This window comes from Thalia democratica, chromosome 1 (assembly GCF_965202585.1).
Source record: "Thalia democratica chromosome 1, ktThaDemo2.hap1.1, whole genome shotgun sequence".
NCBI classification, from domain to species: domain Eukaryota; kingdom Metazoa; phylum Chordata; class Thaliacea; order Salpida; family Salpidae; genus Thalia; species Thalia democratica.
The window spans coordinates 66,225,176-66,246,001 of record NC_139165.1 but is presented as its reverse complement, the minus strand read 5'-3'; the positions used below and the strand labels follow the sequence as shown (position 1 = coordinate 66,246,001).

The following is a 20,826-nucleotide window of genomic DNA, read 5'->3' as shown; positions in this document are numbered from 1 at the left end:
GTGCAAAACTTTAGAATATTTGAAGAAAATTTCACCTTGGCTCTTACCAATTTTTTAAACCCCTACTGTTTTATTATGTTACATTATAGAGTAATAGGATAGTTTTAGTCCAAGTAATAAAAATTAATAAATATGTTATAAGCTCTTGTGACTGCTGGTATACATATAATAATAATAATAAAAATAATAATAATAATAAAAAGTCTAGTAAAACAACTAGCAACAATTTATAATTTAAGTAAATATTTTATATCAGATTTCATAAGCTCTAAGTAAGTCTTATTATAACTTTATATATTTTATAGGTTCTATTTATAATTCATATATATGTGTTAACTTTAATAATGAATTAGTTTAATTTAACTTGTTGTGTATAGAACAACTTTTTTTTAATTTGGTAAAGTCAAAGTTTCAAAAATTGGAAAAATTGTTACTTTCAACAACAGTCAGGTAGTAAAAATAGTATTCTTCTTCCATTTACTACAACAAACAAATTTTAAAGGTCAAGCTAGTAAGGTAGATCATCTAAATTCTACTTGCTCCTTTTTAATTAACATAAAATTAGAAATCTGATGAAAAAGAAAATCTTTTGTAAATTGTCAACAAAAATCCTACCAACCACAAAATGTGGGTAAATTATGTAGCTAAAATCCTAAGTTTGTGAAATAATAAAAAAGCAACCCTTAAAATATTTGGTCCAAGGACATGGTCTTCAAAAAAACTTTTAATTATCAAAGTAAAGTAAGTATTTTCCAAGCATGTAACAAAAAATCAACATACTTTAAACTAACTACTCAAGTGGTAGGTTAAAAACAATAAATTAAATGTTGATTCTTCTCAATTTTTTATATTGTACTTCAAAATGTAAAGTATGTAATATGTATTGTTATGGTACTATAAAGAGGACTAATTTTTAAGTATCTTAAAGGCCTCATGAATTACTACAGTAAAAAAGAAATCCCCATAGTTGATACTTTAATACTAGGCTTCAAAAGGTCGGCTGCTGTTGTAAGTTTTTGGAAACTTTTTCTTTTATAACATTGTGTAAATTTATGCAAATAAGGTAAATTGATAATACAGCAAAATATTAAGAATATTTATACACTTATACCTAACCTAACCCATCTTACCTAAAAATATAAAAACATTTAATCTTCACCCTTAAATTATTTAAAACAAAAATAAGTAAAATATTAGCCAATCAGAAGCGACCTTAAAACTGCAGCCGACGTTATTTTCATTACATGAGCTTGTTTTACAAAACTGTACTTTGAAAGATCATTAATTTAACAGTGTCATTGTCATAGGAGTCGGCTGCAGTTCTAAGGTTGCTTCTAATTAGCTAATGTTTTACTTATTTTTGTTTTAAGTTTCAAGTAATTTAAGAGTGTAGATTAAAAACTTTGGGTAAGGTGGGTTGAAGATAAGGTTATAAATGTTCTAAATATTCAGCTGTATTATTAATTTACCTCATTTGTTCAAACTTGCATAATGTTATGAATAAAAACATTTCTAAAAACTTACAACTGCAACCAGATCATGAAAATTTATACACAAGACTTTTTGCTCTTTCAATATATTGTTTTACTTATATAAGTTAATTTGATAAAGTCTTTTTAGAATAGTTCAATATGCTTTTATAGAAGAAAATTCTGTCAAGTATATGATGCACAATTATTACTTTTTTTTTCATTATTTTCTTATTTTCTTTAATTTACACTTAGTATTATTTTTTCACAAGTTACAAAAACTAGTAAAAACTTAATTGATTAAAATTTAAAGTATTTTTTTAATTTTTATGTTGTTTGATCATCGATAGAATAAAGCACTAAAAATAACTAGTACTAGGACCTGGTGTCTAAAAAAAACTTTTGGTTGTCTAATCGTACGTACACCACTTATCGTACGTACACCACGATACAGTTTAATGTCTTTTTCAGGACATAAAAAAAAAAGTTATTTTATCTTTTAGATTTATTTTGAAATAAAGGAAAAATAAAAATATTTGTTTACTTAAAACATTATATTCAGATTGATTTTTTTTTTTGATAATTTTTCTTGTAAAATTTATAAAATAAGTTTTATACTTTATAGCTTAAAAAAACAATTCTTTTTTAATTTTTTTTAATGTTTGATACTTTACTTCAGATTTTATTCTGATCTTATTTCATAAACATGAAATTATATTTAAAAGACTTAGATTTTAATAAGAAAAACGTGTTAATAAAACAATGCCAAAGATAATTATGTTATTTTTAAAAACAATACATCTCATATTTAAACTTTTTTTGATTTTACGTACAAGCTATGCAAATGAAAACATTAATGAAAACATTAAGTAACAATTTGAAATAAATTAACATACATTCTTACCTAGAAATCGACTACAAAATTTATACTTGTTAAAATGTTTTAGACGCAAGAATAATTTTTTTACATCTGTGTATAAAAAGAAAATTTTTACTGGAAACAGTTTAAACTTTCATTCGTTTTGTAGTATGAAAATAAAAACAAATTTTATAAGAATGCTTTGCCATTGTGCACATAAAATTTGTTTAAAATAATTATTTGCTGATGAAAAAAAATCAGATAAAATTGATACTAAATTAAAATTGCTATCCACAAGAACGAGTAAACGAAATTATTAATTTGCACATTAAAATTTTAAAACAAAATAAAGCCAGCAGGACCGGAAAAATGTTGGATTACTTTATTACTACCGTTTTTCAATAAGAGCTCAAGAATTATAGAGAAAAATATCAACTAATTAATAAATAAACCTTATTACTCAGCAAAACCGAGAGTTATTTTCATATCTATACCATTGATTAGACCTGGGAGAAAAGATCCAATATCAGAATATAAAAAAAGTCTGGTAGTTTAACTGCTTTTGTGAAGAGAGCTATATCGGTAGGACTTAATTGCAATTTGGTAAAAGGATAAAAGAACAAGTTCTAAAAATTATTAATGAATTTTGTAAATTGAGTACATAAGAAAATAAATCTAAAAGATTAGTAAACGCTTCAAAAATATTTGCTCTTGCAGAAAACCTACTTAATCACCCTGATTGTGCAAATAATTATAATTTTAAAAGATTTAAAAATATTAAAAACTGTTATAGCCTTTTTAATTTAATCATACTTGAGGCTAAATGTTTTTTTTAAAGAAAACCTGAGTAGTGTAAACAAAGAGATTTTGACTATACTGTTTCTTTGTTTTCAAAAATAATTTCATAAGTTGTTACGAATGTTTTATTCATTTTAATGAAAACTACTCATGTATTGCTAATTAATTTTTATTATTTCTTTGAATTGTTTTAAATTGTACAGAATGTGTTCCACATGTAAAAGATTTACAGCTTAAAACTCCAAGGTCGAATTTTTTGATCCCAAACATTTTGCATCGGGGTGGTTTTTAGAAAATCGGTTGGAGCCAGGGTGAAATTTTCTTCAAATCATCTAAAATTTTGCACAGAGTGTTTTTATGGTATTTCCAAAACAGGAATTTTTTTTATAGCTCGAAAATCAAAAGGAGCTGTAAAAATAAGCACCCTAATGTAGGTTTAGCGAATTGAATAGTTTACAAGTACTTTAATAAAAATAAATAACGCAAAGACTTTAGACTAGGGTTTCATAAAATTGGCGGCTTATTTTAGCATGTTAGTGGGCAATAACAAGTAGTAGATTGAAAATTTTTATTCCTTTGTGTTACTAAAATCTTAGTTAAGTACCAACTTTTTTTTCCGAGGTATAAATAACGTATAAAAGTAATCAATAAGTTTTCATAATTTAATAGTACTAGAAACAACAGTTTTGTGTTGTATAACTCTATAATAAAAAATGAACTTCACCACACGACCATCAACAACAGCATCCGAGAAAACCTACAATATTATATGTCTAAAATTTGCACGCAAAATATTTCTAAAATCTTCAAAAGTATATTTTACTGAATAATGAAAATCTGTTAATTAGAGTTTGCATAAAATTTTAAGTATTGTAAGCTCTTTAATTTTAGTCGTTGAAATATGTATTTGAGTATAATATTTCTATTAGCATCTAAAAATAAAAATTTACAAGATATTTTTGAGTTTTAAACATTCAACTAAAATTAAACTCTGTCAAGTGTGGAACTTTAATATTTTATTTTTAAAGCAGCCGATCAATTCAATTACTTTAGGAAGTCCTGATTTAGACTTAACTATATGAACTATTAAAAACAAAATATTAAAGTTCCACACTTGACAGAATTTAATTTTAGTTGATTGTTTAAAACTCAAAAATATGTTGTACAGTTTTGATTTTAGATGTTTGTAGAAATATTTTACTCAAATACATAGTTTTTAAGACTAAAAAATAAAGAGCTTTATTTTTTTTTAGTAAAGCTTTTTGTTTACTGTTTTTACTGTTAAAAGCTGTTTTTCACCGACATCATTCAGTACAATTATTATTTTTTAAATAATTATTTTCTATTTACTAAAAATAATTAGAATAACATATTTTTATCTCTTCAATCTTTTTAGCTAAAAGAGTAAAAAAATACTGTTTAGAAAATAACGTAAAATTTCTAAATTAATGTTGCTTTGGTGGTAAATTTATTGACAACAAAAATGAAAAATAGTAATTTATTATTACTAAATATTTTCATCTGGTGCATAGTATACATTAAAAAAATAACTACTCAATTTTTTCAGTGTAAAGAAGTAATAGATTTGCCTAAAATATTTTATCTTACTTCCACTAACGGTAGTTTATTAATAAAAATTTGGAAATTTAAAAATTTTTTCTAGAATGCTATTCATCCAAGTGGTAACTTTTATACCAACTCTAGAGTTGCCTTAATTTGAAGTAAAAAAAAAAGTCTGAATCACTTAAAACTAGTAAGAGTTTATGGGTTATCTTAAAATTCAGTCAATATGTGTAAGTTACAAAAAAAAATCAACTGTAAATTAAGTTTAAATAACATATAAAACTAAAAAACTTAACCAATAAAGCTTTAGTAAAAGTGAATGAGATTTATTTTTAAATATTATAATCATAAACCGATTTTTTCCTACAAGAACAAAACAAACTGATATCATTCATAATAGTTCAAATCAATCATACGGTAAGCTAAAAATGATTCGTTTTCATACCAAGACAAAAAATAAAATTTCACAAAAATTTACTATACAGGTTCACCACTTTATACTGATACTTTCAGTTTTTTCAATAGCGTGATAGTCAGTATACACATCTTCTTTGTCTAATATGCTAGTTTGCTGACTTGTTTGTCTGTAAAGTAATTGCGTTAGAAGGTCTTTGTTGTATTCGGTTGATAGTTGGTTGTAAAAATTTTTGACATTTTCTAATTTTTCGTCTTGCTTTTGACGACCTTCACTGCTTCTTATCTGTAAATATAAAGTTTTTAATGGTTTTTTTAGACACTTACAAAATAAAACCTTTAAAAAAAAGATTTAACAAATCTAATTCAACATAGCTTAAGAAAATTCTTATTTTACATATTAAAACGAAATTGTGGCACACTAACATACTAATGAAAGTTTTAAAAGCATACAAGCTTGGTAAATCGCTGTATCTACTTACTGCACATGGAAATTTCAAAGAACGTTAAACAAGTTTTAATTATTAGTGTACTTTTTTGCAAACATCAAAATGTACTTTTGTACATTATAAAGTTTTGAGATACACTAGCTTGAAATTCAGAGCTTATATGACTAACTTCTTAACCAAGACAAATGTAATAATAAAAAACAGAAAAAAAACAATTTAAACTGAACTCTATTGTTTCTTAAATTATATACTTTAAAAATTTTAATCTAAACCAGTGCGTTTATATTCAATCAAAGATGAATTATGTAAACTTAAAAACTAGTCAAAAAATATATTATAGGGAAACGACAACAACTAATACAGCTTTATAACTAGTTTTTATATCTTTGTAATGTTTTTTTTTGTTTTTTTATTAAAAGTTTAACTAATACTAATAAGTTTTGAGATAACAAAAAGGGTAGAAATCATAGCGATATTTTTAAGTTGTACTTTATATAGAAGAAAGTTGTAGAAGTTTTGAACAATCAACAATATTATCTCAAAATAATTTAAACTTATCTAACATTTGAAAAAGAATAAATCTGCTTGTAATCTCAACCTTCTTTAACGTATGTCAAAACCCCCTTAATATTCTGGTTGAAAATAATTCAAAAAGTTTTAGACTAATCGTTAAAATTCAAATTTTGATGCATATGATAATACAGTTTTAGTGTATGATAACGTATTTCAAACTGTTTGTATTTTTTTCCACTTTAACAACATTTATTGTCTTTCGTTATTTTTTTTTAAATATCTTAATTAAAGTTTTATAATAAAATACAAATTTGTTTTAGTTTAAATAAGTTAAACATTTTCTTACTGGATGTTTAGTTGTTGACCTTATAACTTTACTCATTTTTTATAAATTCAATAGCATTGTCTGTTACTGACAACTCTCTTGTTTGTTCAATAACTTTAATTTTTGTCAGAAGTATTTATGTTATGCAACATTTTAAAAACAAAAAAAGTTATAACATAAGCAATAAAAATATAATGTACAATTATTACAAGTTAACCGTGAAAGTACCTTTAAATCTACTATAATAAGCGATATATTGTCATTGATCAAAATTTAATCGAAATCTTTACACTAGGTTTTTAGTCTAAAAATTGTATCAGTTACACTCAAAACAAAAAAAAAAGTGGACTAATCGTTGTTGTTAAAGCATTTTTTTTAACACTTTAAATAACAGTTCGTTCAAAACAAAACTCTGAGATAATACATTTCACTTATAGGAATGTAACTGTTCCACTATTTTTTTTTTCATTACTTTATTAAACAACTAACAACAACTTTAACAATTTTAAACTATAAATAAAACTAGGCTAACTTGTCCACCGCCGTTCAAGCAGCCTTCCGGGCAAGCCATGACTTCAATGTAGTCATAATTGCACTTTCCCCTCTTCATTTTCAGTATGAGATTTTGGATGCTTCTGAACCCGTACGCCTGTGCAAACGTGAGCAAAACTTCCCCTTCACTATTTTCTAATTTTACTTCTTTGAAATCATTGTTTCTCCTGTTAAATATTATCTGTTGTGGAAATTCTTAACACAACTCAATACAATTTTGAAAACACTTTACATCTTAAATTAATTAATAAGAATAAATAATTGAGTTAACTATGTACTTTTTAACAGTCATATCTATTTGTAAGTTATGTCATAAACAGCCTGTTAAAATCATTAGATTTTTAATAAAAATAAAATTAGTATATACCTAATACTTAAAACAAGTCATTATGACATTAATCTTTTGTAAAAGTTTTTCTTTAGACTAAATATTACTGCTTCAGCTGCAAACCAAAAATATTGTACACATTGAAACTTAAATAAATATTAGTCAGAAATATAAATTAGTATTACAAGTCTATAAAACTTTTTTTAATAAAAAACTATTTTTCAGTCAGACTAAATTTTCAATAGTAAATTGGGATGTATGTTATAATTTAGTTAAAGTGTTAGCAAAAAGGTTTTATTAAAAATCAATAGAGTTATAATTTAGTATCGATTTTAGAACTTTTTTTGCTACTTCCAACAAATCAACATCGACATTAGCTATTAGTTATGTACGGTATTTTGTATCCATATTACTTGGAAATGCTCACTTAAAATCAGCATTTCTAAAAACTACTATGGTACTCCACTGTGGGACACCATTGTGGGAGAACTTGAAAATTAAAAAAAAATTTGAAAGCAGTATAAATTTAAAGTGTCACTGAAACTTTAAAACTATTTATAAAAGGTTAAACTTGATAAGGTACTTGCATAAGTTATATTTACATATATAGCAACTGAATTACTAAATACATCAATTTAGACTTTTAGAGTGCCCTAACATTTAGTGAATAATAATAGTATGTAATAATAATCAGATAAGGTTTGCTTTAAAAAAGAAATAACTTTTGTATTTCAATAAACTTGATTGAACACTGTCAAATATTACTAAGAACCGATTCAGTAACAAGCAGGAACTTATAATGGAGCTATTTGGTTCTTATAATTTGATTACTTTTAACAGCATGTCATTGAATAAAAAAACATATATGCAAACTACGTTTTAAACATACTTTTGTTTTAACAAAAAGTACTGCAATTACGATTTATATTGATACAAAATACGCCACAAGTTAAAACTATCAGGAAAACTAAGATTAAACAATTTTTTTTAAATATAAAAAAGTAATTAAGTTTTCTGTTTATTATCAACGTGAACATTCATTTGCTCTTTTTAGGAAAAACTATTGTAAAAAATATAGATTTAACAAAATAGTATATTGATAGCAATCATTTTAAAAACCATAAAAAAGTTTTGATCATAATTTTGTTTAAATAAGTCGAATTATATAGTACTTTGAGTTTTGACAATAAATTTCACTAATACTAAAACTTTTTTTATACTTTTTCAATTGTACAGTAAACTAAAGCTTGGTAATTATGATGAGTTCTAATTAAATTTAGTCTTTTAAATTATTTATAAACCACGATAAATAAAGGATCTCTATAAGTTTTAACCATAAGCTGTTTACAAAAATTTTAACATAACTAATTTTTACTTACTTTTAGATAAACAAACTCAAATTAAATTATTTACATATCATGCCTCTATTTAAAATTAAAAACATTTAGACTTAAAAAGATATAGCTACAAAATTAAATGTTTTAACTTAAACTATGATATCTTTAACAAACAATTCTAAAAAAAAGTTTAACATCGAAAAATAATGTCTTCACAATATCTGAAAGTTAGCTGTTATCTTTTAACTTGTTAAAATAATTGAGCACAATAAAATTAAAACTACTGAATTAAAGTTTTAATGAATGACGGAAAAATAAGTACAACTGTAGATTTAATTTAAAATTTATAAATATCTAAGTTTGACCACTTAAAAACAAAGTCTGACCTAGTTGGGACGTATTCAATCTCATCAACTTGTAAACCAAAAAGTTTTTCAGCAGCACTTTTGAACACAAACTCAAGATACCCACCAGATCCTCCATTGTGAGTTGTAGGCAAGCTCGTTTTATTTATACTGCTCAATAACGTTTCGTTTAAAAAATCATTTCCAACACTACTTTCCTTTTGTCTGTAAGACCAAGAAACAATCATTTTAATTTTTTTATGAATACTTTCTTTAATTAATAGAACGTTATGAAAGATAAAATAAATGAGTTGAATTTATCTTACAAAATCTTGAAAAAACCAAAATTATTTCTGATTAATATTTATACAATTATTAAGTTTTCTTAATAACTTTTTTTTTTCAGAAATCTGGATATCCTGACTAATGGTTATAAAATTTGGAATATAAATTTTTAAATGTTTTTAGTCTTAAAAAAACTAATTAAAAATTAAAAAAATTATTCTAAGTATATTTTTCAAGCATACAAAAATTATTTTTGATATGTTTAAAAAATCTTTTTATCATTATAAAGTGTTGTACACCAAATAGAATGTGATTGATACTTAAACTGAACTAGCTAAATACTCACAACAAATTGTTTTCTTGATGATCTTTGTACAAGTACTCAGTCAAATTGCTCCCATCTTCCTTCAAAGCGTCAAAAATTTCGCCAGGAGTCAATACTAGATCAACTTCTTTGGTCTTTAACACATCATTGTAGAAGTCTTCCCTAGAAGCTTCTAACTTTTTGTCATAGCAAGGCATCAAAGTCACGTGATAAACTTGCGAGGGTTTAATTTTGTGGTGATCTGCAACCACTTTTTTAACAAGAGAACCCATAATTTGCTGCTCCGATTTTACTTTGCTCATGTAAGGAATAACTAGCTTTCCATGAGTTTTTTCAACGTAACACACCCAACCAGGGCAAGATGAAGTGAAAAGAGGAAGATTTTTGTTTTGATCACTCTCTCCCATTTGCTTGCTAGCTTTATACCTGTGATTTAAGCTTTGACTTAAAAATTTTTGTAGAATTCAACGAAAATTAGCAAGAATTTATAATTTATGGAGTTACTTAAACAGCGAAAATCTGAATAATTATAGGTTTCATGTTTGAAAACCTTTTATAAATTTTTTTAAATTTCTATCAAAAGCCACAACGCAAAGTATAGATCAAAATAATCTAAAACTTAATTTATCTGTGTTACTTTCTAGAAATATAACAACTTTAATACCTTTCAATAAATTCATTTGAACTTTCAAGTAATGAAATTTGACGAGCGAAGTTTGTATCCAAAACGTAGGAAACATTGTATTTATTTTTAAAGTAGTTCGTCATTGCAAATAAAGCTTGTTCATGTGAAAGTTTATACTCAACAGCTATTGAAGCTAGTGCTTGGGGTAAACAAGATGCCACAAAAACCATACGTTCTTCTTCTTTAGAGTTCATTGATTTTTTCACAACACTTCAAAACAGTTCGGTTTAGATTTTTTTCAATAACAAAGTTTAAAAAAAATTAAATATGTTAAGTTTTTACTTAACTATTACTATAAATAATTTTATCTATAGTCTAAGTATCTATAGTCTAAGTAAACTAATAGCGAAATTATTCTAAGTATGTTTAGACTTAGCTTAGAGACAAAAATAATTCTTTAGTTTTTTTATGATTATACTTTAAGAAAATACATTCAAGTTTTTATTTTAAAATTTAGAGTAATTGGGTTTAATAAAATGTAATATACAACTATAAAATACTGTGCAATAATTTTCTATATTTTAATACCATAAAACTGAAGTCAATAATTAAAATAAACTTAAACAAAACTATTAAGTGCATAAAGCCAATGAATTAAATTAATATTTCCATACATACGAAATTTGTTGGAAATCTGAATAAGCAGATCAAAAAAAAAAAACTTTTTTGTTTGTTTAAAAATGCTTCAAAATAAGTTAATCGTAAGAAAGGTATAAATTAAATAAAAGTTTTAAAATAAATTTTAAACTATTACAAAAATTGTTATCACAATTAGGTATGTTTTTTTTTTTTTTGTTTTACAAAATGTTTTTTGTAGGAATAATTTAGACTATAATACTTGTGATTAACAATATTTAGCTTTAATAGCTAACTCCTATTTATTTACAGGAAAGTAATTATATTAGTTATATAGTTATTTTATTATTATGTTTCCTGACAAATTGTGATTGTCAATTAATTGTTTATATATACAACGAAGCTTTCTGCAGACTTTAACAACTGTTGGTGACTTTGCGAAGTGACTAGTACAGTTTCAGCGCTTGTAATACATCCAGAGCACGCCAGGCAGTCATTCAATGTAATCTGAAAGTTTTATAAAATTTTCTTATAATTTTTTTAACAGTCTAAATTTTAATATACAGAGTATTTCTTTTCTATCAAATAAAATAAAGAAAAATTCAACTAATTTTTTTATTTATTTAACTAACTGGACTTAAAACACATATATTAAATCTGAGAAAAACTTTTAATCATTAAAAAATAAGTTAACATTTCAGAGCTGGTTATAACACAAACAAAAAAAAATGTTCCTACTTCGATAATCTGTTTTTATGTAAATAGATTTATTAAGAAACTCAGAAGATTTAGACATTGTTTTACATTTTTTTAATAAAAGTATCAACATTCTTGTATAACTTAAATATATAATATCATTTATTTAAAAGGATAAAAAATTGCAAAAAATTTTCTAAAATATGTTATAAACCCCATGAATAAGTGCACTTAAACTAGTTCCAACCATGTCAGTTTAACATATTCATTTTCAAAGTAAGAAACTTAAGACTTAATAAATGTTTCTGTACAGTAGTTAAAATTTTTTTATCAATTTTAAATAACCTTTTTAAATAAAAGAAAAGAAAAAAATAATTATTTATTGTTTTACTGTAAAAAAACACTACTCAAAATATAAGAAAAATTCTTAAAAGCTTCTTATGATATGCTTTAAATCAGAGTTTCCCAAAGTGGGCCAAGTAACCCACTTGGGGGCCCTGAGCAGCAAAGGAGCCACTAGGTCATAATGTGAAACTACTTACACTAGATATTCTGGAGTTAATGATGAAGAACAAAAAAAAAGGTCTTAGGTGTTTTTAATGGTAATTTTTTGAGTAATCTTGTTGGAGGGGGCCATAGCTTTCTAATTTCTTTAAAGGGGGTCTTTTGAAAAAAAGTTTGGGAACCCTGCTTTAAATGATAACAACTTGTACAACAGAAATAAAAAAATAATGTGAAAAACTTTTTTTATTTCTTTAGTTTGCTCCTCCTATAAAAACCTTTTTTTTTTATACTAGTGCAGTACATTTAAAAACTATTTTGAATCTTTCCCAGCTGTAAAAGGGACTCGGTAGAACAAATTAAATAAAAAACATTTAGTATAGTATATCTCTTTAAAGCAATGATGCATCATAGCTTAATTATATAAGAAAGTAATGTTTTAAACACTTAAACATTTTAAGAATTAATACATACAACAAATTTTATTTTCTAAACATGATTGAGTCAGTTGGAGGAATAATTATTTTTCGAATATATTTAAAAATCTACTAAACTGATTGACATTTTACTAATTTATTCTTAAACTTTTGTTTTAATCTACTTTTAAACAAACAAGAAATAAAGGTTAGAGTTAAAAAGTATTTGGTATATTAGACTAAAATTATATATAATAATATACTATAAACAGGGTGGCCAATGATTTTTGAGAAATTTCTTCAAGGTTTTATGACTTTCATCCAGGTTTTTGAAAGTACATGCTTTTGGGTCTATTTCTAGTTTAAAGCCATAGGGGAGATAAGCCATGTTTTTTTACAAGTTGATCTAACTTTATAGAGTTTTTTCTAAGCTTCAAGATGCTTTTTATAGTTTAAATTATTTTCTAATTATTTTTTGAAATATGACGGGTCAAAGTTGGGCCTCATAATAGGTTGCCTATGGAAAGAGAAAACTAAAACCGCAAAAAAAAACTATTTAATTTAAAATCTATCTCCTCCTACATTTTTCCATCGATCTTCTTCAAACTTTCACAGTCTAATCTTAATACAATAACAAAAAAACGTTACATTGGACTTAAAAAAGTTTAAAGTAAAAAGCATGGTTGCCACTGATCAAGGTGAGAAAAATTTCCTGACTTTTTCCTGACTTTTTACCAAAATTTTCCTGACTTTTCTAAATTAAACTCTTAAATTAAACTTATTCTAAAAAACATATTCTAACACTTGAAACTATATAAAACTTTCAATCTAATTTTATTACAGGTAAAAAACAACAGTTTTTTTGCTGAATTCCATCATCAAACTTCCAGTACATCACTTAAACCATCTGTGTATGATTGATGTTTGTAATAAACAGCTCTATCAGCAAAATACTTGTATTATTACCTTATAAACACAGCTTGTCTAAAAAAAGACACAATTTTTTAGCATTTCCTAACATAAGTGTATCTAGATAATCAAACGACATATAAGGAACTTTTACAATTAAAACCTTGAATTAATAACGAACTTTCACAACTAAAATCTTAAAACAATAACTAATTTTTACACTTGAAACCTTAAAACAATAAAGAACACAATTTTTTAGAATTTCCTGGCATAAACTTATCTAAATAAACGAAACAACATAAATGAACTTTTACAAATAAAACCTTAAATCAATAAGGAACTTTCACAACTCAAACCTTGAAACAATAACGAACTTTTACAGTTAAAACATTAAAACAATAAAGAACTAAGTCAAATACTGTTTTTTTAAATGATGTACTAAAATTTATTTTCTTCGTTTTTTTATTAGCACTTCGACCTCTTCATCTAATGAAGATATGGTTTCCATCATCTGAACTGCATTCCGCTTCATTTTCTTGGCAGTTAAAATTATTTGCCTCATTTTACTAAATTGCTCTCATCTGCTGCCCCTACACTTGTTGAAGAGAATCTTTTCTCTAAATCAAGCCACAGCTTGTGGGCTTCATTTCTTTTCTTTTGGCACTCATTTATTTTTACTTTCGTTTATAAAATATTTCCTCTTATCATTTTAAAATTTGTAACAAATAAATATACTCTTATTTACTTTAAAAACTTAAGTTACTCTACAAAAAATACAAATAATAAGTAAACTTATTCTTGGCATATACCTCTTTTATAACTTATTTTATAAATTTAAACAACTTTGAAAAAATTATAAAGAGGTAAATTATACACATTAACTTGTTACATAAAATACTAAACTAACTGCTTAGTTATAAAGAACTCAATTATTAAATTAAACAAAAAACACTTTGATTCTAAAATTATGCTAGATAAACTTTTGTGTATATATCACAGTTTCACTATGGAAGTGTCCTTGCTACAGATCATCAATACTAAAAAGCTTACAAAATCTGCTTGTTTAAGTAGGGTACTTGTTCAATATGTTAATAGAAAATTTTTGCAGTTTTGTAAAGGATATTTTACTAATTCATACCAGATGAAGGCATTGGAAATACAATTAAATATTTTTGTAAATTAATAGGAATTTTGCAATTTTTTTCTGACTTTATAGGACTTTTAATTAATTTATTCCATTTGAAGGGTTTGGAAAACAAGAAATTTTGTTAATTTAAACTGACAAAATCTGACTTTTTTTTAAGTATTATCAAATTTCCTGACTTTTGTCATTTTTTTAAATTTTTCCAGACTTTTCCTGATTTCCTGACTGAGTGGCAACCCTGAAAAAGGACTGTTTTTTTTTTTTAAATTTTTGTCATAAAATTTTTACTTATTTAAATTATTAAAATTGATAAGTAACATTTTTTATTATAATACAAGGAATATTTCCTGAAAATTTGAAGAATATTGCTTAAAAAATGAAGGAGGAGATACTATTTTTGTGGTTTTTAAAATTTTGACCCCAAAAAATTTGTGGTCCATACGTTTGTAATGGAAACTTTTTACAAAAAATAAAGTATCTCAAAAGTTAAATGATATTTTTGAATTCTATAAAAACTGGCATCTAGTTTGTACTTTAAGCTTTCATTAGTTAAAGTAAAGCTAAAGTTAATTTTTGTAAAAAAAGTGTTGGACCCCCTATGGCCTTGAAGTTAAGTTTTTGATCAAAAACTGTGTTAAGTAGTATTTCAACATTGAAAAGATACTGTTAAGCTACTTCAAAAATGTTTTTTAATAAAAAATATTGATGATGAGAAAAACTTTTATTTATATGATATATTTTTGCTTCAAATTAAAATTTTACCGCTTAAAGGGTTTCCAAATCTTTTTGACAAATTTTCTCCAGGTTTTATAAATTTCTTTTAAGTTTTTTAAATTACAAGTTTTAGAGTCTATTTTTAGTTTAAAATTAAGGTTAAGGTATAAAACTATGTTAAATAGTACAACGACATTGAAAAGATACTGTAAAGCTACTTAAAATGTGGTTATTACTAAAAAACGTTTGATGATGATAAATTTTTTATAAATACGCCATAGATTTTTTGTATCAAATCAAAATTTTAAATTTTAAAATGTAAAAGTTGTTTATATTTCCAGGGTTTTCTAGGTTTTTTAGTTATTTTTGTTCAAAAATCCATGTTTTTTAATTTTTCTCAAATTCCTGTTTTTTTTGGCAAACCTGTAATTAAAATGTAAAAATTGTTTAAAATTTTAGGTTATTCCAGTTTTTTTAGTGATTTTTGTTTAAAATTACAAATCTTTTTTTTCAAAAAATTTTAAACTCCAGGTTTTTTCAGCCTAAATTGTCAAATTCCTGATTTTATGAGGATTCCAGATTTAGTGGTTACCCTTTATAATTTGTTCAAGCTTAAAGCAGTGGTAAATCTAACTTTAAGTACTTAGCAATTATATCACTGTTGTACTAATGCATCGAAAACATACATAAACTGAAGTCTATTTGTTTTTAGATTTATTAATAAAAACATACTTCTACTTTTTGTAGTCCTTTAGATTTATTAATTCCTACACTTGAACTCTTTTTGGTATTGACTGGTTTTATGCATTCCAAACCAGGTGAAATGAAGTCTTCAAATCCATCACCAATCTTTAATGTTGAACTAAATTTTTCCATAACTTTATTCAAACTGAAATTAACTAAAACTCTTAATCTACTAAAAAACAAATAATTGCACAAAAACATACTAAAAAATATAATTACTAGAACTTTTATGTTATTGTAAAAATCTATATTAATAACCAATCAACTAGATATGCTAAATCAAATGATTTAGTAGTAATTTAAAAAAATATTTTGTACTTTTTATTATATGAATGAAACTTATCAACTAAAACTGACAGAAACCATGGTCTTGAATAAATTGGTTAAAATATTAAACAAAGCTTATAAACTTTAATATATATTTCTACTTATAATGGTTTGAGCTTTATTAAAATGTTCAATCTTATTACAACAAGAAATTAAAACTATTTGAAATAAATATTTAAGTTATCTTTTCTCCTTTAAGTTATAAACATAATTTGTTAATTTTTTGACAAAAAAAACAAAAGCTGTTTTTTGAACATAGTTATCTGGTTATAAATAAATCATAAATTTAATGATAGTATCACATAAAATTAATGCTATATGATTTGAGACTGTAAAATATAGTTTTAAAGTTGTAAAAGATTTCAATTTTCTATAAGCTACAAATATTTTTTATTATAAATTTTTTTAAAACTATAAGCAAAGCTTTCCCCAATAACACTCAAAAAGTAAGATAAAACTATTTTTCAATTAACTTAATAAGCTTTTGCTTCACCCTCTGAAGTTTTTTTGGTAATGATAGAGAAAAAATATCATTTAACACATTTGCTTGATTGAAAAATTGATCATAGTTTTAGACATTTACATTAGATAAGATTTAGATAGCAAAAGTCTATGAAACAAAAATTCATAAATATCCTTAGTGCTTATTATTTAAGAAAATTTAACATATTTTACTAGTTAAACATCTTTTTTTTATCAAAAATTGTTTGTATAATCAAAATCAGTAGATATAGAATTATGTTACAACTATAACAAAAAATGTTTGTGTTAATTATAGCTTAAGTGAAGCAATACTGAAACAGTCACCACAGTTTTCAGCAATATGCTGCAACAACTTTGTTCTTTTGACTTGATGTTTACTACTTTCTAACTCATAGGAAGTAACAAGATTTGCACAAACTCCTTCAAATGACTGCTGTTTGTGCTTTGAATATGTACGCAAGCTGTCAATCAAAGGTTTATTATCATAAACTGCCTTTTCAAGAGTTTTTATAGCATCTTTTAACTTACACATGTATAACAAGCATACAGCAGCATTGTTATGTGCTTCAATGTTTGTACTATCAATGGATATAGCTTTGTTAAAATTTACAAGTGATTCTTTCCAGTTATTAGCACCCAAGTATAAAAATCCTTTATTCATAACTAGTACAGTTTGTACTGCAACTAAGTTTGTGTTTGAAGAAGCTTTTTCTGCTAATACAAACCTGTTTTGAGCTTGCTTAATATCCCCTAATTGAAGTAAGGACCTCCCTATACAGCTGTGTATGTTAACAATAGACAAAACTTTTACTTCTGGCAAGATGTAACTTTTTTCTAGTAGCAAAACTATTTTATCATACACTTTAAATGAAGATTCATACTCTTTCATTACTAGTAATATGTTAGATATTGCTTGTAGTATACTTATAAGTCTTTTAGACCACAGATTTATTGATTCTTTTTTGTCATTGTCATTTAATTGAACGTTAAATCCTTCTTCACATGTGTTAGCATCAAGGTTTTGTAAAATTTTTTCTGCAACTGCTTTCAGTTTGTAAAGTCTAGTTATACTTTGAGCACAATTTAATGTGCTAACAGTGACAGGAAGCACTGCATGAAGTAAGCGCATGGTAAAAGGTACCATACAACCACGTTTTGCTGGGTACAAAGTGGGATAAAACTCAAAGTAAAAATCTGCAGTATTGAAATCATTGAATAGTTCTAGCTCTGATTGTAAAGTAGAGTATAACTTTAGTTTAAACATCAAATTAAATCGAGCATTATACCAGTTAAGTATATTCGATGCTATAGTCTGATTATCATTTTCATTAGTGAGTTTTGATATAACTTTTGTGGTAAGGTCTATTGCAGCATAGAGATTACCTCCTGACACTATTTTTTGAAATCCTTCTAAATCATTGCTGATATTGTCACTTTCAAAATTATTTTTTGAATTGGTGTTGGAGACAATCCCATACTTTTGAAGTTGTTGATTCATTGGTTTGATAATAGTTTGTGAATTTAAAACTTTAGGTTTAGAAAGCTTAAATTTTACAGACTTTTTGCTGTTATCATCAGATATATTATCAAGTACCTTCCTTATATCTTTAGATGGAATCCAAGCTTGTTGTCTTCTTTCTGCTTCACTAGTATTAAGAGCAGATGTAAAAAGGTCTTTGCCGTCAGTTAAACTTCCAACTAAATTATCAAAAGGACTTTGATCTGAAGTTTCAAATAAAGCACTAGCTACATTAGGTCCAGAAAATATTTCTGATGAAGTTAAATTTACACTTTCAACTTCTTTTTTAGCAGTATCTAAGTTATCCTTATCCTTTGAAATTGCATTTTTTTCATTAACATTTTCAGTGTCTAAATTTTGTGACTTACTTATATTAGTCTCATTTGAAACTAAACATTCAAGACTATTATTGCTTGGATTTGTATCAGTAGAATTTTTTACTAAAACTTCTTTATCTCGTTTTATTACTTCATTTTTATTTGATGGACTTTCTGAACAGATTTTATTGTTAGCTTTCTCCTCTTTTATTGATAAATTGTCAAATATACTATTTAAATTTTGTACGGAATCACCAACTTTTTGATTTTTACTAAAAAAATCACTCCCGTCTTCATTTGTAGTAGAATTGAAAAGGTCTGAGGCTGGTATAGGTTGTTTTTCAGTATTCATTCTATATAAATTATTATGCTACAGGTAAAAACTTAAGTATTAATACCTACAACTAAAATGTTTAAAGCTCAAGTAAAAGCAAAACAATATAAATCTTTTTCTTACACTTAGTTAAGCAATTTATAATTTAAAAAAAACTTTCAGTACTTATATACTGCAGTTTTATTTGAAGTTAAGTCAGGGTTGCCACTCGTCGAGTCAAAAAACTGTCTGAGTGACCAAAAAGCGTCTTGAGTTAAACTGAATTAATTTTAGGTGTTTTTAAATCTTAAAAAAAAATTAAAGCCCTTAGAAATCAATAAAATCTAGTTGTTTAAAATAATTAGTTACAAATGAATTTATTCTTTCAAGAATTTATTTTACAAACTAAGTTTTGGTCAAAGACCTTGTCAGTGCTTAAATAAATCTAAAAAAGATATGTGCATGGTTGCCACTGATCAAGCTGAGAAAAATTTCCTGACTTTTCCTGACTTTTTACCAAAATTTTCCTGACTTTTCTCAATCAGTTTTACTTATATTAATTGTTCACTTAGTTTAATAAAATATTACCTAAACTATTTAATATAAAATCCTTAAATTAAAAATCAATTAAAAAAGAATATACTAAAGTAACTGTATAAAAAAGACATAAAAAAGTAAACTATATATCTGTTGTATAAAATATTTCCTCTTATCATTTAGTATAAAACTTGTAACAAATAAATATACTCTTATTTACTTTAAAAACTTAAGTTACTCAACATAAAATACAAAAAATAAATAAACTTAATCTTGGCATATACCTCTCTTATAACTTATTTTATAAATTTAAACAACTTTGAAAAATTATAAAGAGGTAAAGTATACACATTAACTTGTCACATAAAACACTAAACTAACTGCTTAGTTATAAAGAACTCAATTATTTAAACAAAAAACACTTTGATTCTAAAACTAAGATAAACTTTTGTGTATATATCACAGTTTCACTATGGAAGTGTCCTTGCTACAGATCATCAATACTAAAAAGCTTACAAAATCTGCTTGTTCAAGTAGGGTACAAATTCAATATATTAATATAAAAATTTTGCAGTTTCATAAAGGATATTTAATTTTACTAATTTATACCAGGTGAAGGCATCAGAAATAAAATTAAAAATTTTTGTAAATTTCCAGGAAAATTTTTTCTGACTCTAAAGGAGTTTTAATTAGTATTTACCATTTGAAGGCTTTGGAAAACAAGGAATTTTGTAAATTTAAACTGACAAAATCTGACTTTTATTTTTAATTTTATCAAATTTCCTGACTTTTTTTCAAAACCCTTCATTTTTCCTGACTTTTGTCATTTAAAAAAAAATTTCCTAACTTTTCCTGATTTCCTGACCGAGGGCAACCCTGTATGTGACAGTCATGGAAAATAGCATTTAAACAATTAAATTAAAATAAAACCAAATTTTAACCCAAAATTTTTACTTAAGTAACTAAACGTATTTCTCCTTTAGTAGTTGAGACCTCTCTATTTGTATTCTTAAAACCAAAACATATAATAATTAGTTACAAAACAACAAAATATTGAAACTATATCAACTACATCTAATTCAAAATGTAAAAATAACTGGCCAGAGATTTACAGCAATCTTAAAACTATCATGAGTTTTTATAAAAAAAAACTGAACTATCTTGAGTCAGTCTGAATTTTAAAAAACAAATTTAAAATATCCTGAGTGTGTGGCAACCCAGTAAAGTGCATAACTTTATTTTTAAACTTTAAAGATGTATTTTATTCAACTAAACATGTAAAGCTTTAATTAAAGTTAATACTTATTAAGTCAAACTATCCTGGGTGACCAAAAACTATCCTTAGTTATCCTGAATTTTTTCAAATCCTTATAAATATTTGTCC

General features: G+C 25.0%; 2 protein-coding genes across 2 annotated transcripts; both read right to left on the bottom strand.

Moving 5' to 3' along the window:
* Window positions 1-4,594: 4,594 nt before the first annotated feature.
* LOC145831193 (cytosolic Fe-S cluster assembly factor narfl-like) lies at window positions 4,595-16,113 on the bottom strand. The gene is made up of 7 exons (XM_082938330.1): window positions 15,935-16,113; window positions 11,238-11,329; window positions 10,226-10,456; window positions 9,583-9,987; window positions 8,994-9,176; window positions 6,923-7,109; window positions 4,595-5,389 (listed from the first exon to the last, which is right to left on the bottom strand). Exons 1-7 carry the CDS (start codon window positions 16,076-16,078, stop codon window positions 5,177-5,179), a joined length of 1,455 nt encoding a protein of 484 aa, XP_082794456.1. The 5' UTR covers window positions 16,079-16,113; the 3' UTR covers window positions 4,595-5,176.
* Window positions 16,114-16,526: 413 nt separating this feature from the next.
* Window positions 16,527-18,980, bottom strand: LOC145850004 (trafficking protein particle complex subunit 12-like). The gene has a single exon (XM_082955142.1). It carries the CDS (start codon window positions 18,942-18,944, stop codon window positions 17,046-17,048), a length of 1,899 nt encoding a protein of 632 aa, XP_082811268.1. The 5' UTR covers window positions 18,945-18,980; the 3' UTR covers window positions 16,527-17,045.
* Between the last annotated feature and the right edge of the window lie 1,846 nt (window positions 18,981-20,826).

What these genes read in the sequence shown, in the direction of transcription:
- LOC145831193 (XM_082938330.1), bottom strand. Translation starts at nt 16,078, where the DNA reads ATGGAAAAATTTAGTTCAACATTAAAGATTGGTGATGGATTTGAAGAC. An exon ending in AAGGACTACAAAAAGTAGAA is followed by an intron (nt 11,330 to 15,934) that starts GTATGTTTTTAT and finishes TAAAACTTTCAG; the next exon opens with ATTACATTGAATGACTGCCT. An exon ending in CATCAAGAAAACAATTTGTT is followed by an intron (nt 9,177 to 9,582) that starts GTGAGTATTTAG and finishes TTGGTCTTACAG; the next exon opens with ACAAAAGGAAAGTAGTGTTG.
- LOC145850004 (XM_082955142.1), bottom strand. Translation starts at nt 18,944, where the DNA reads ATGAATACTGAAAAACAACCTATACCAGCCTCAGACCTTTTCAATTCT.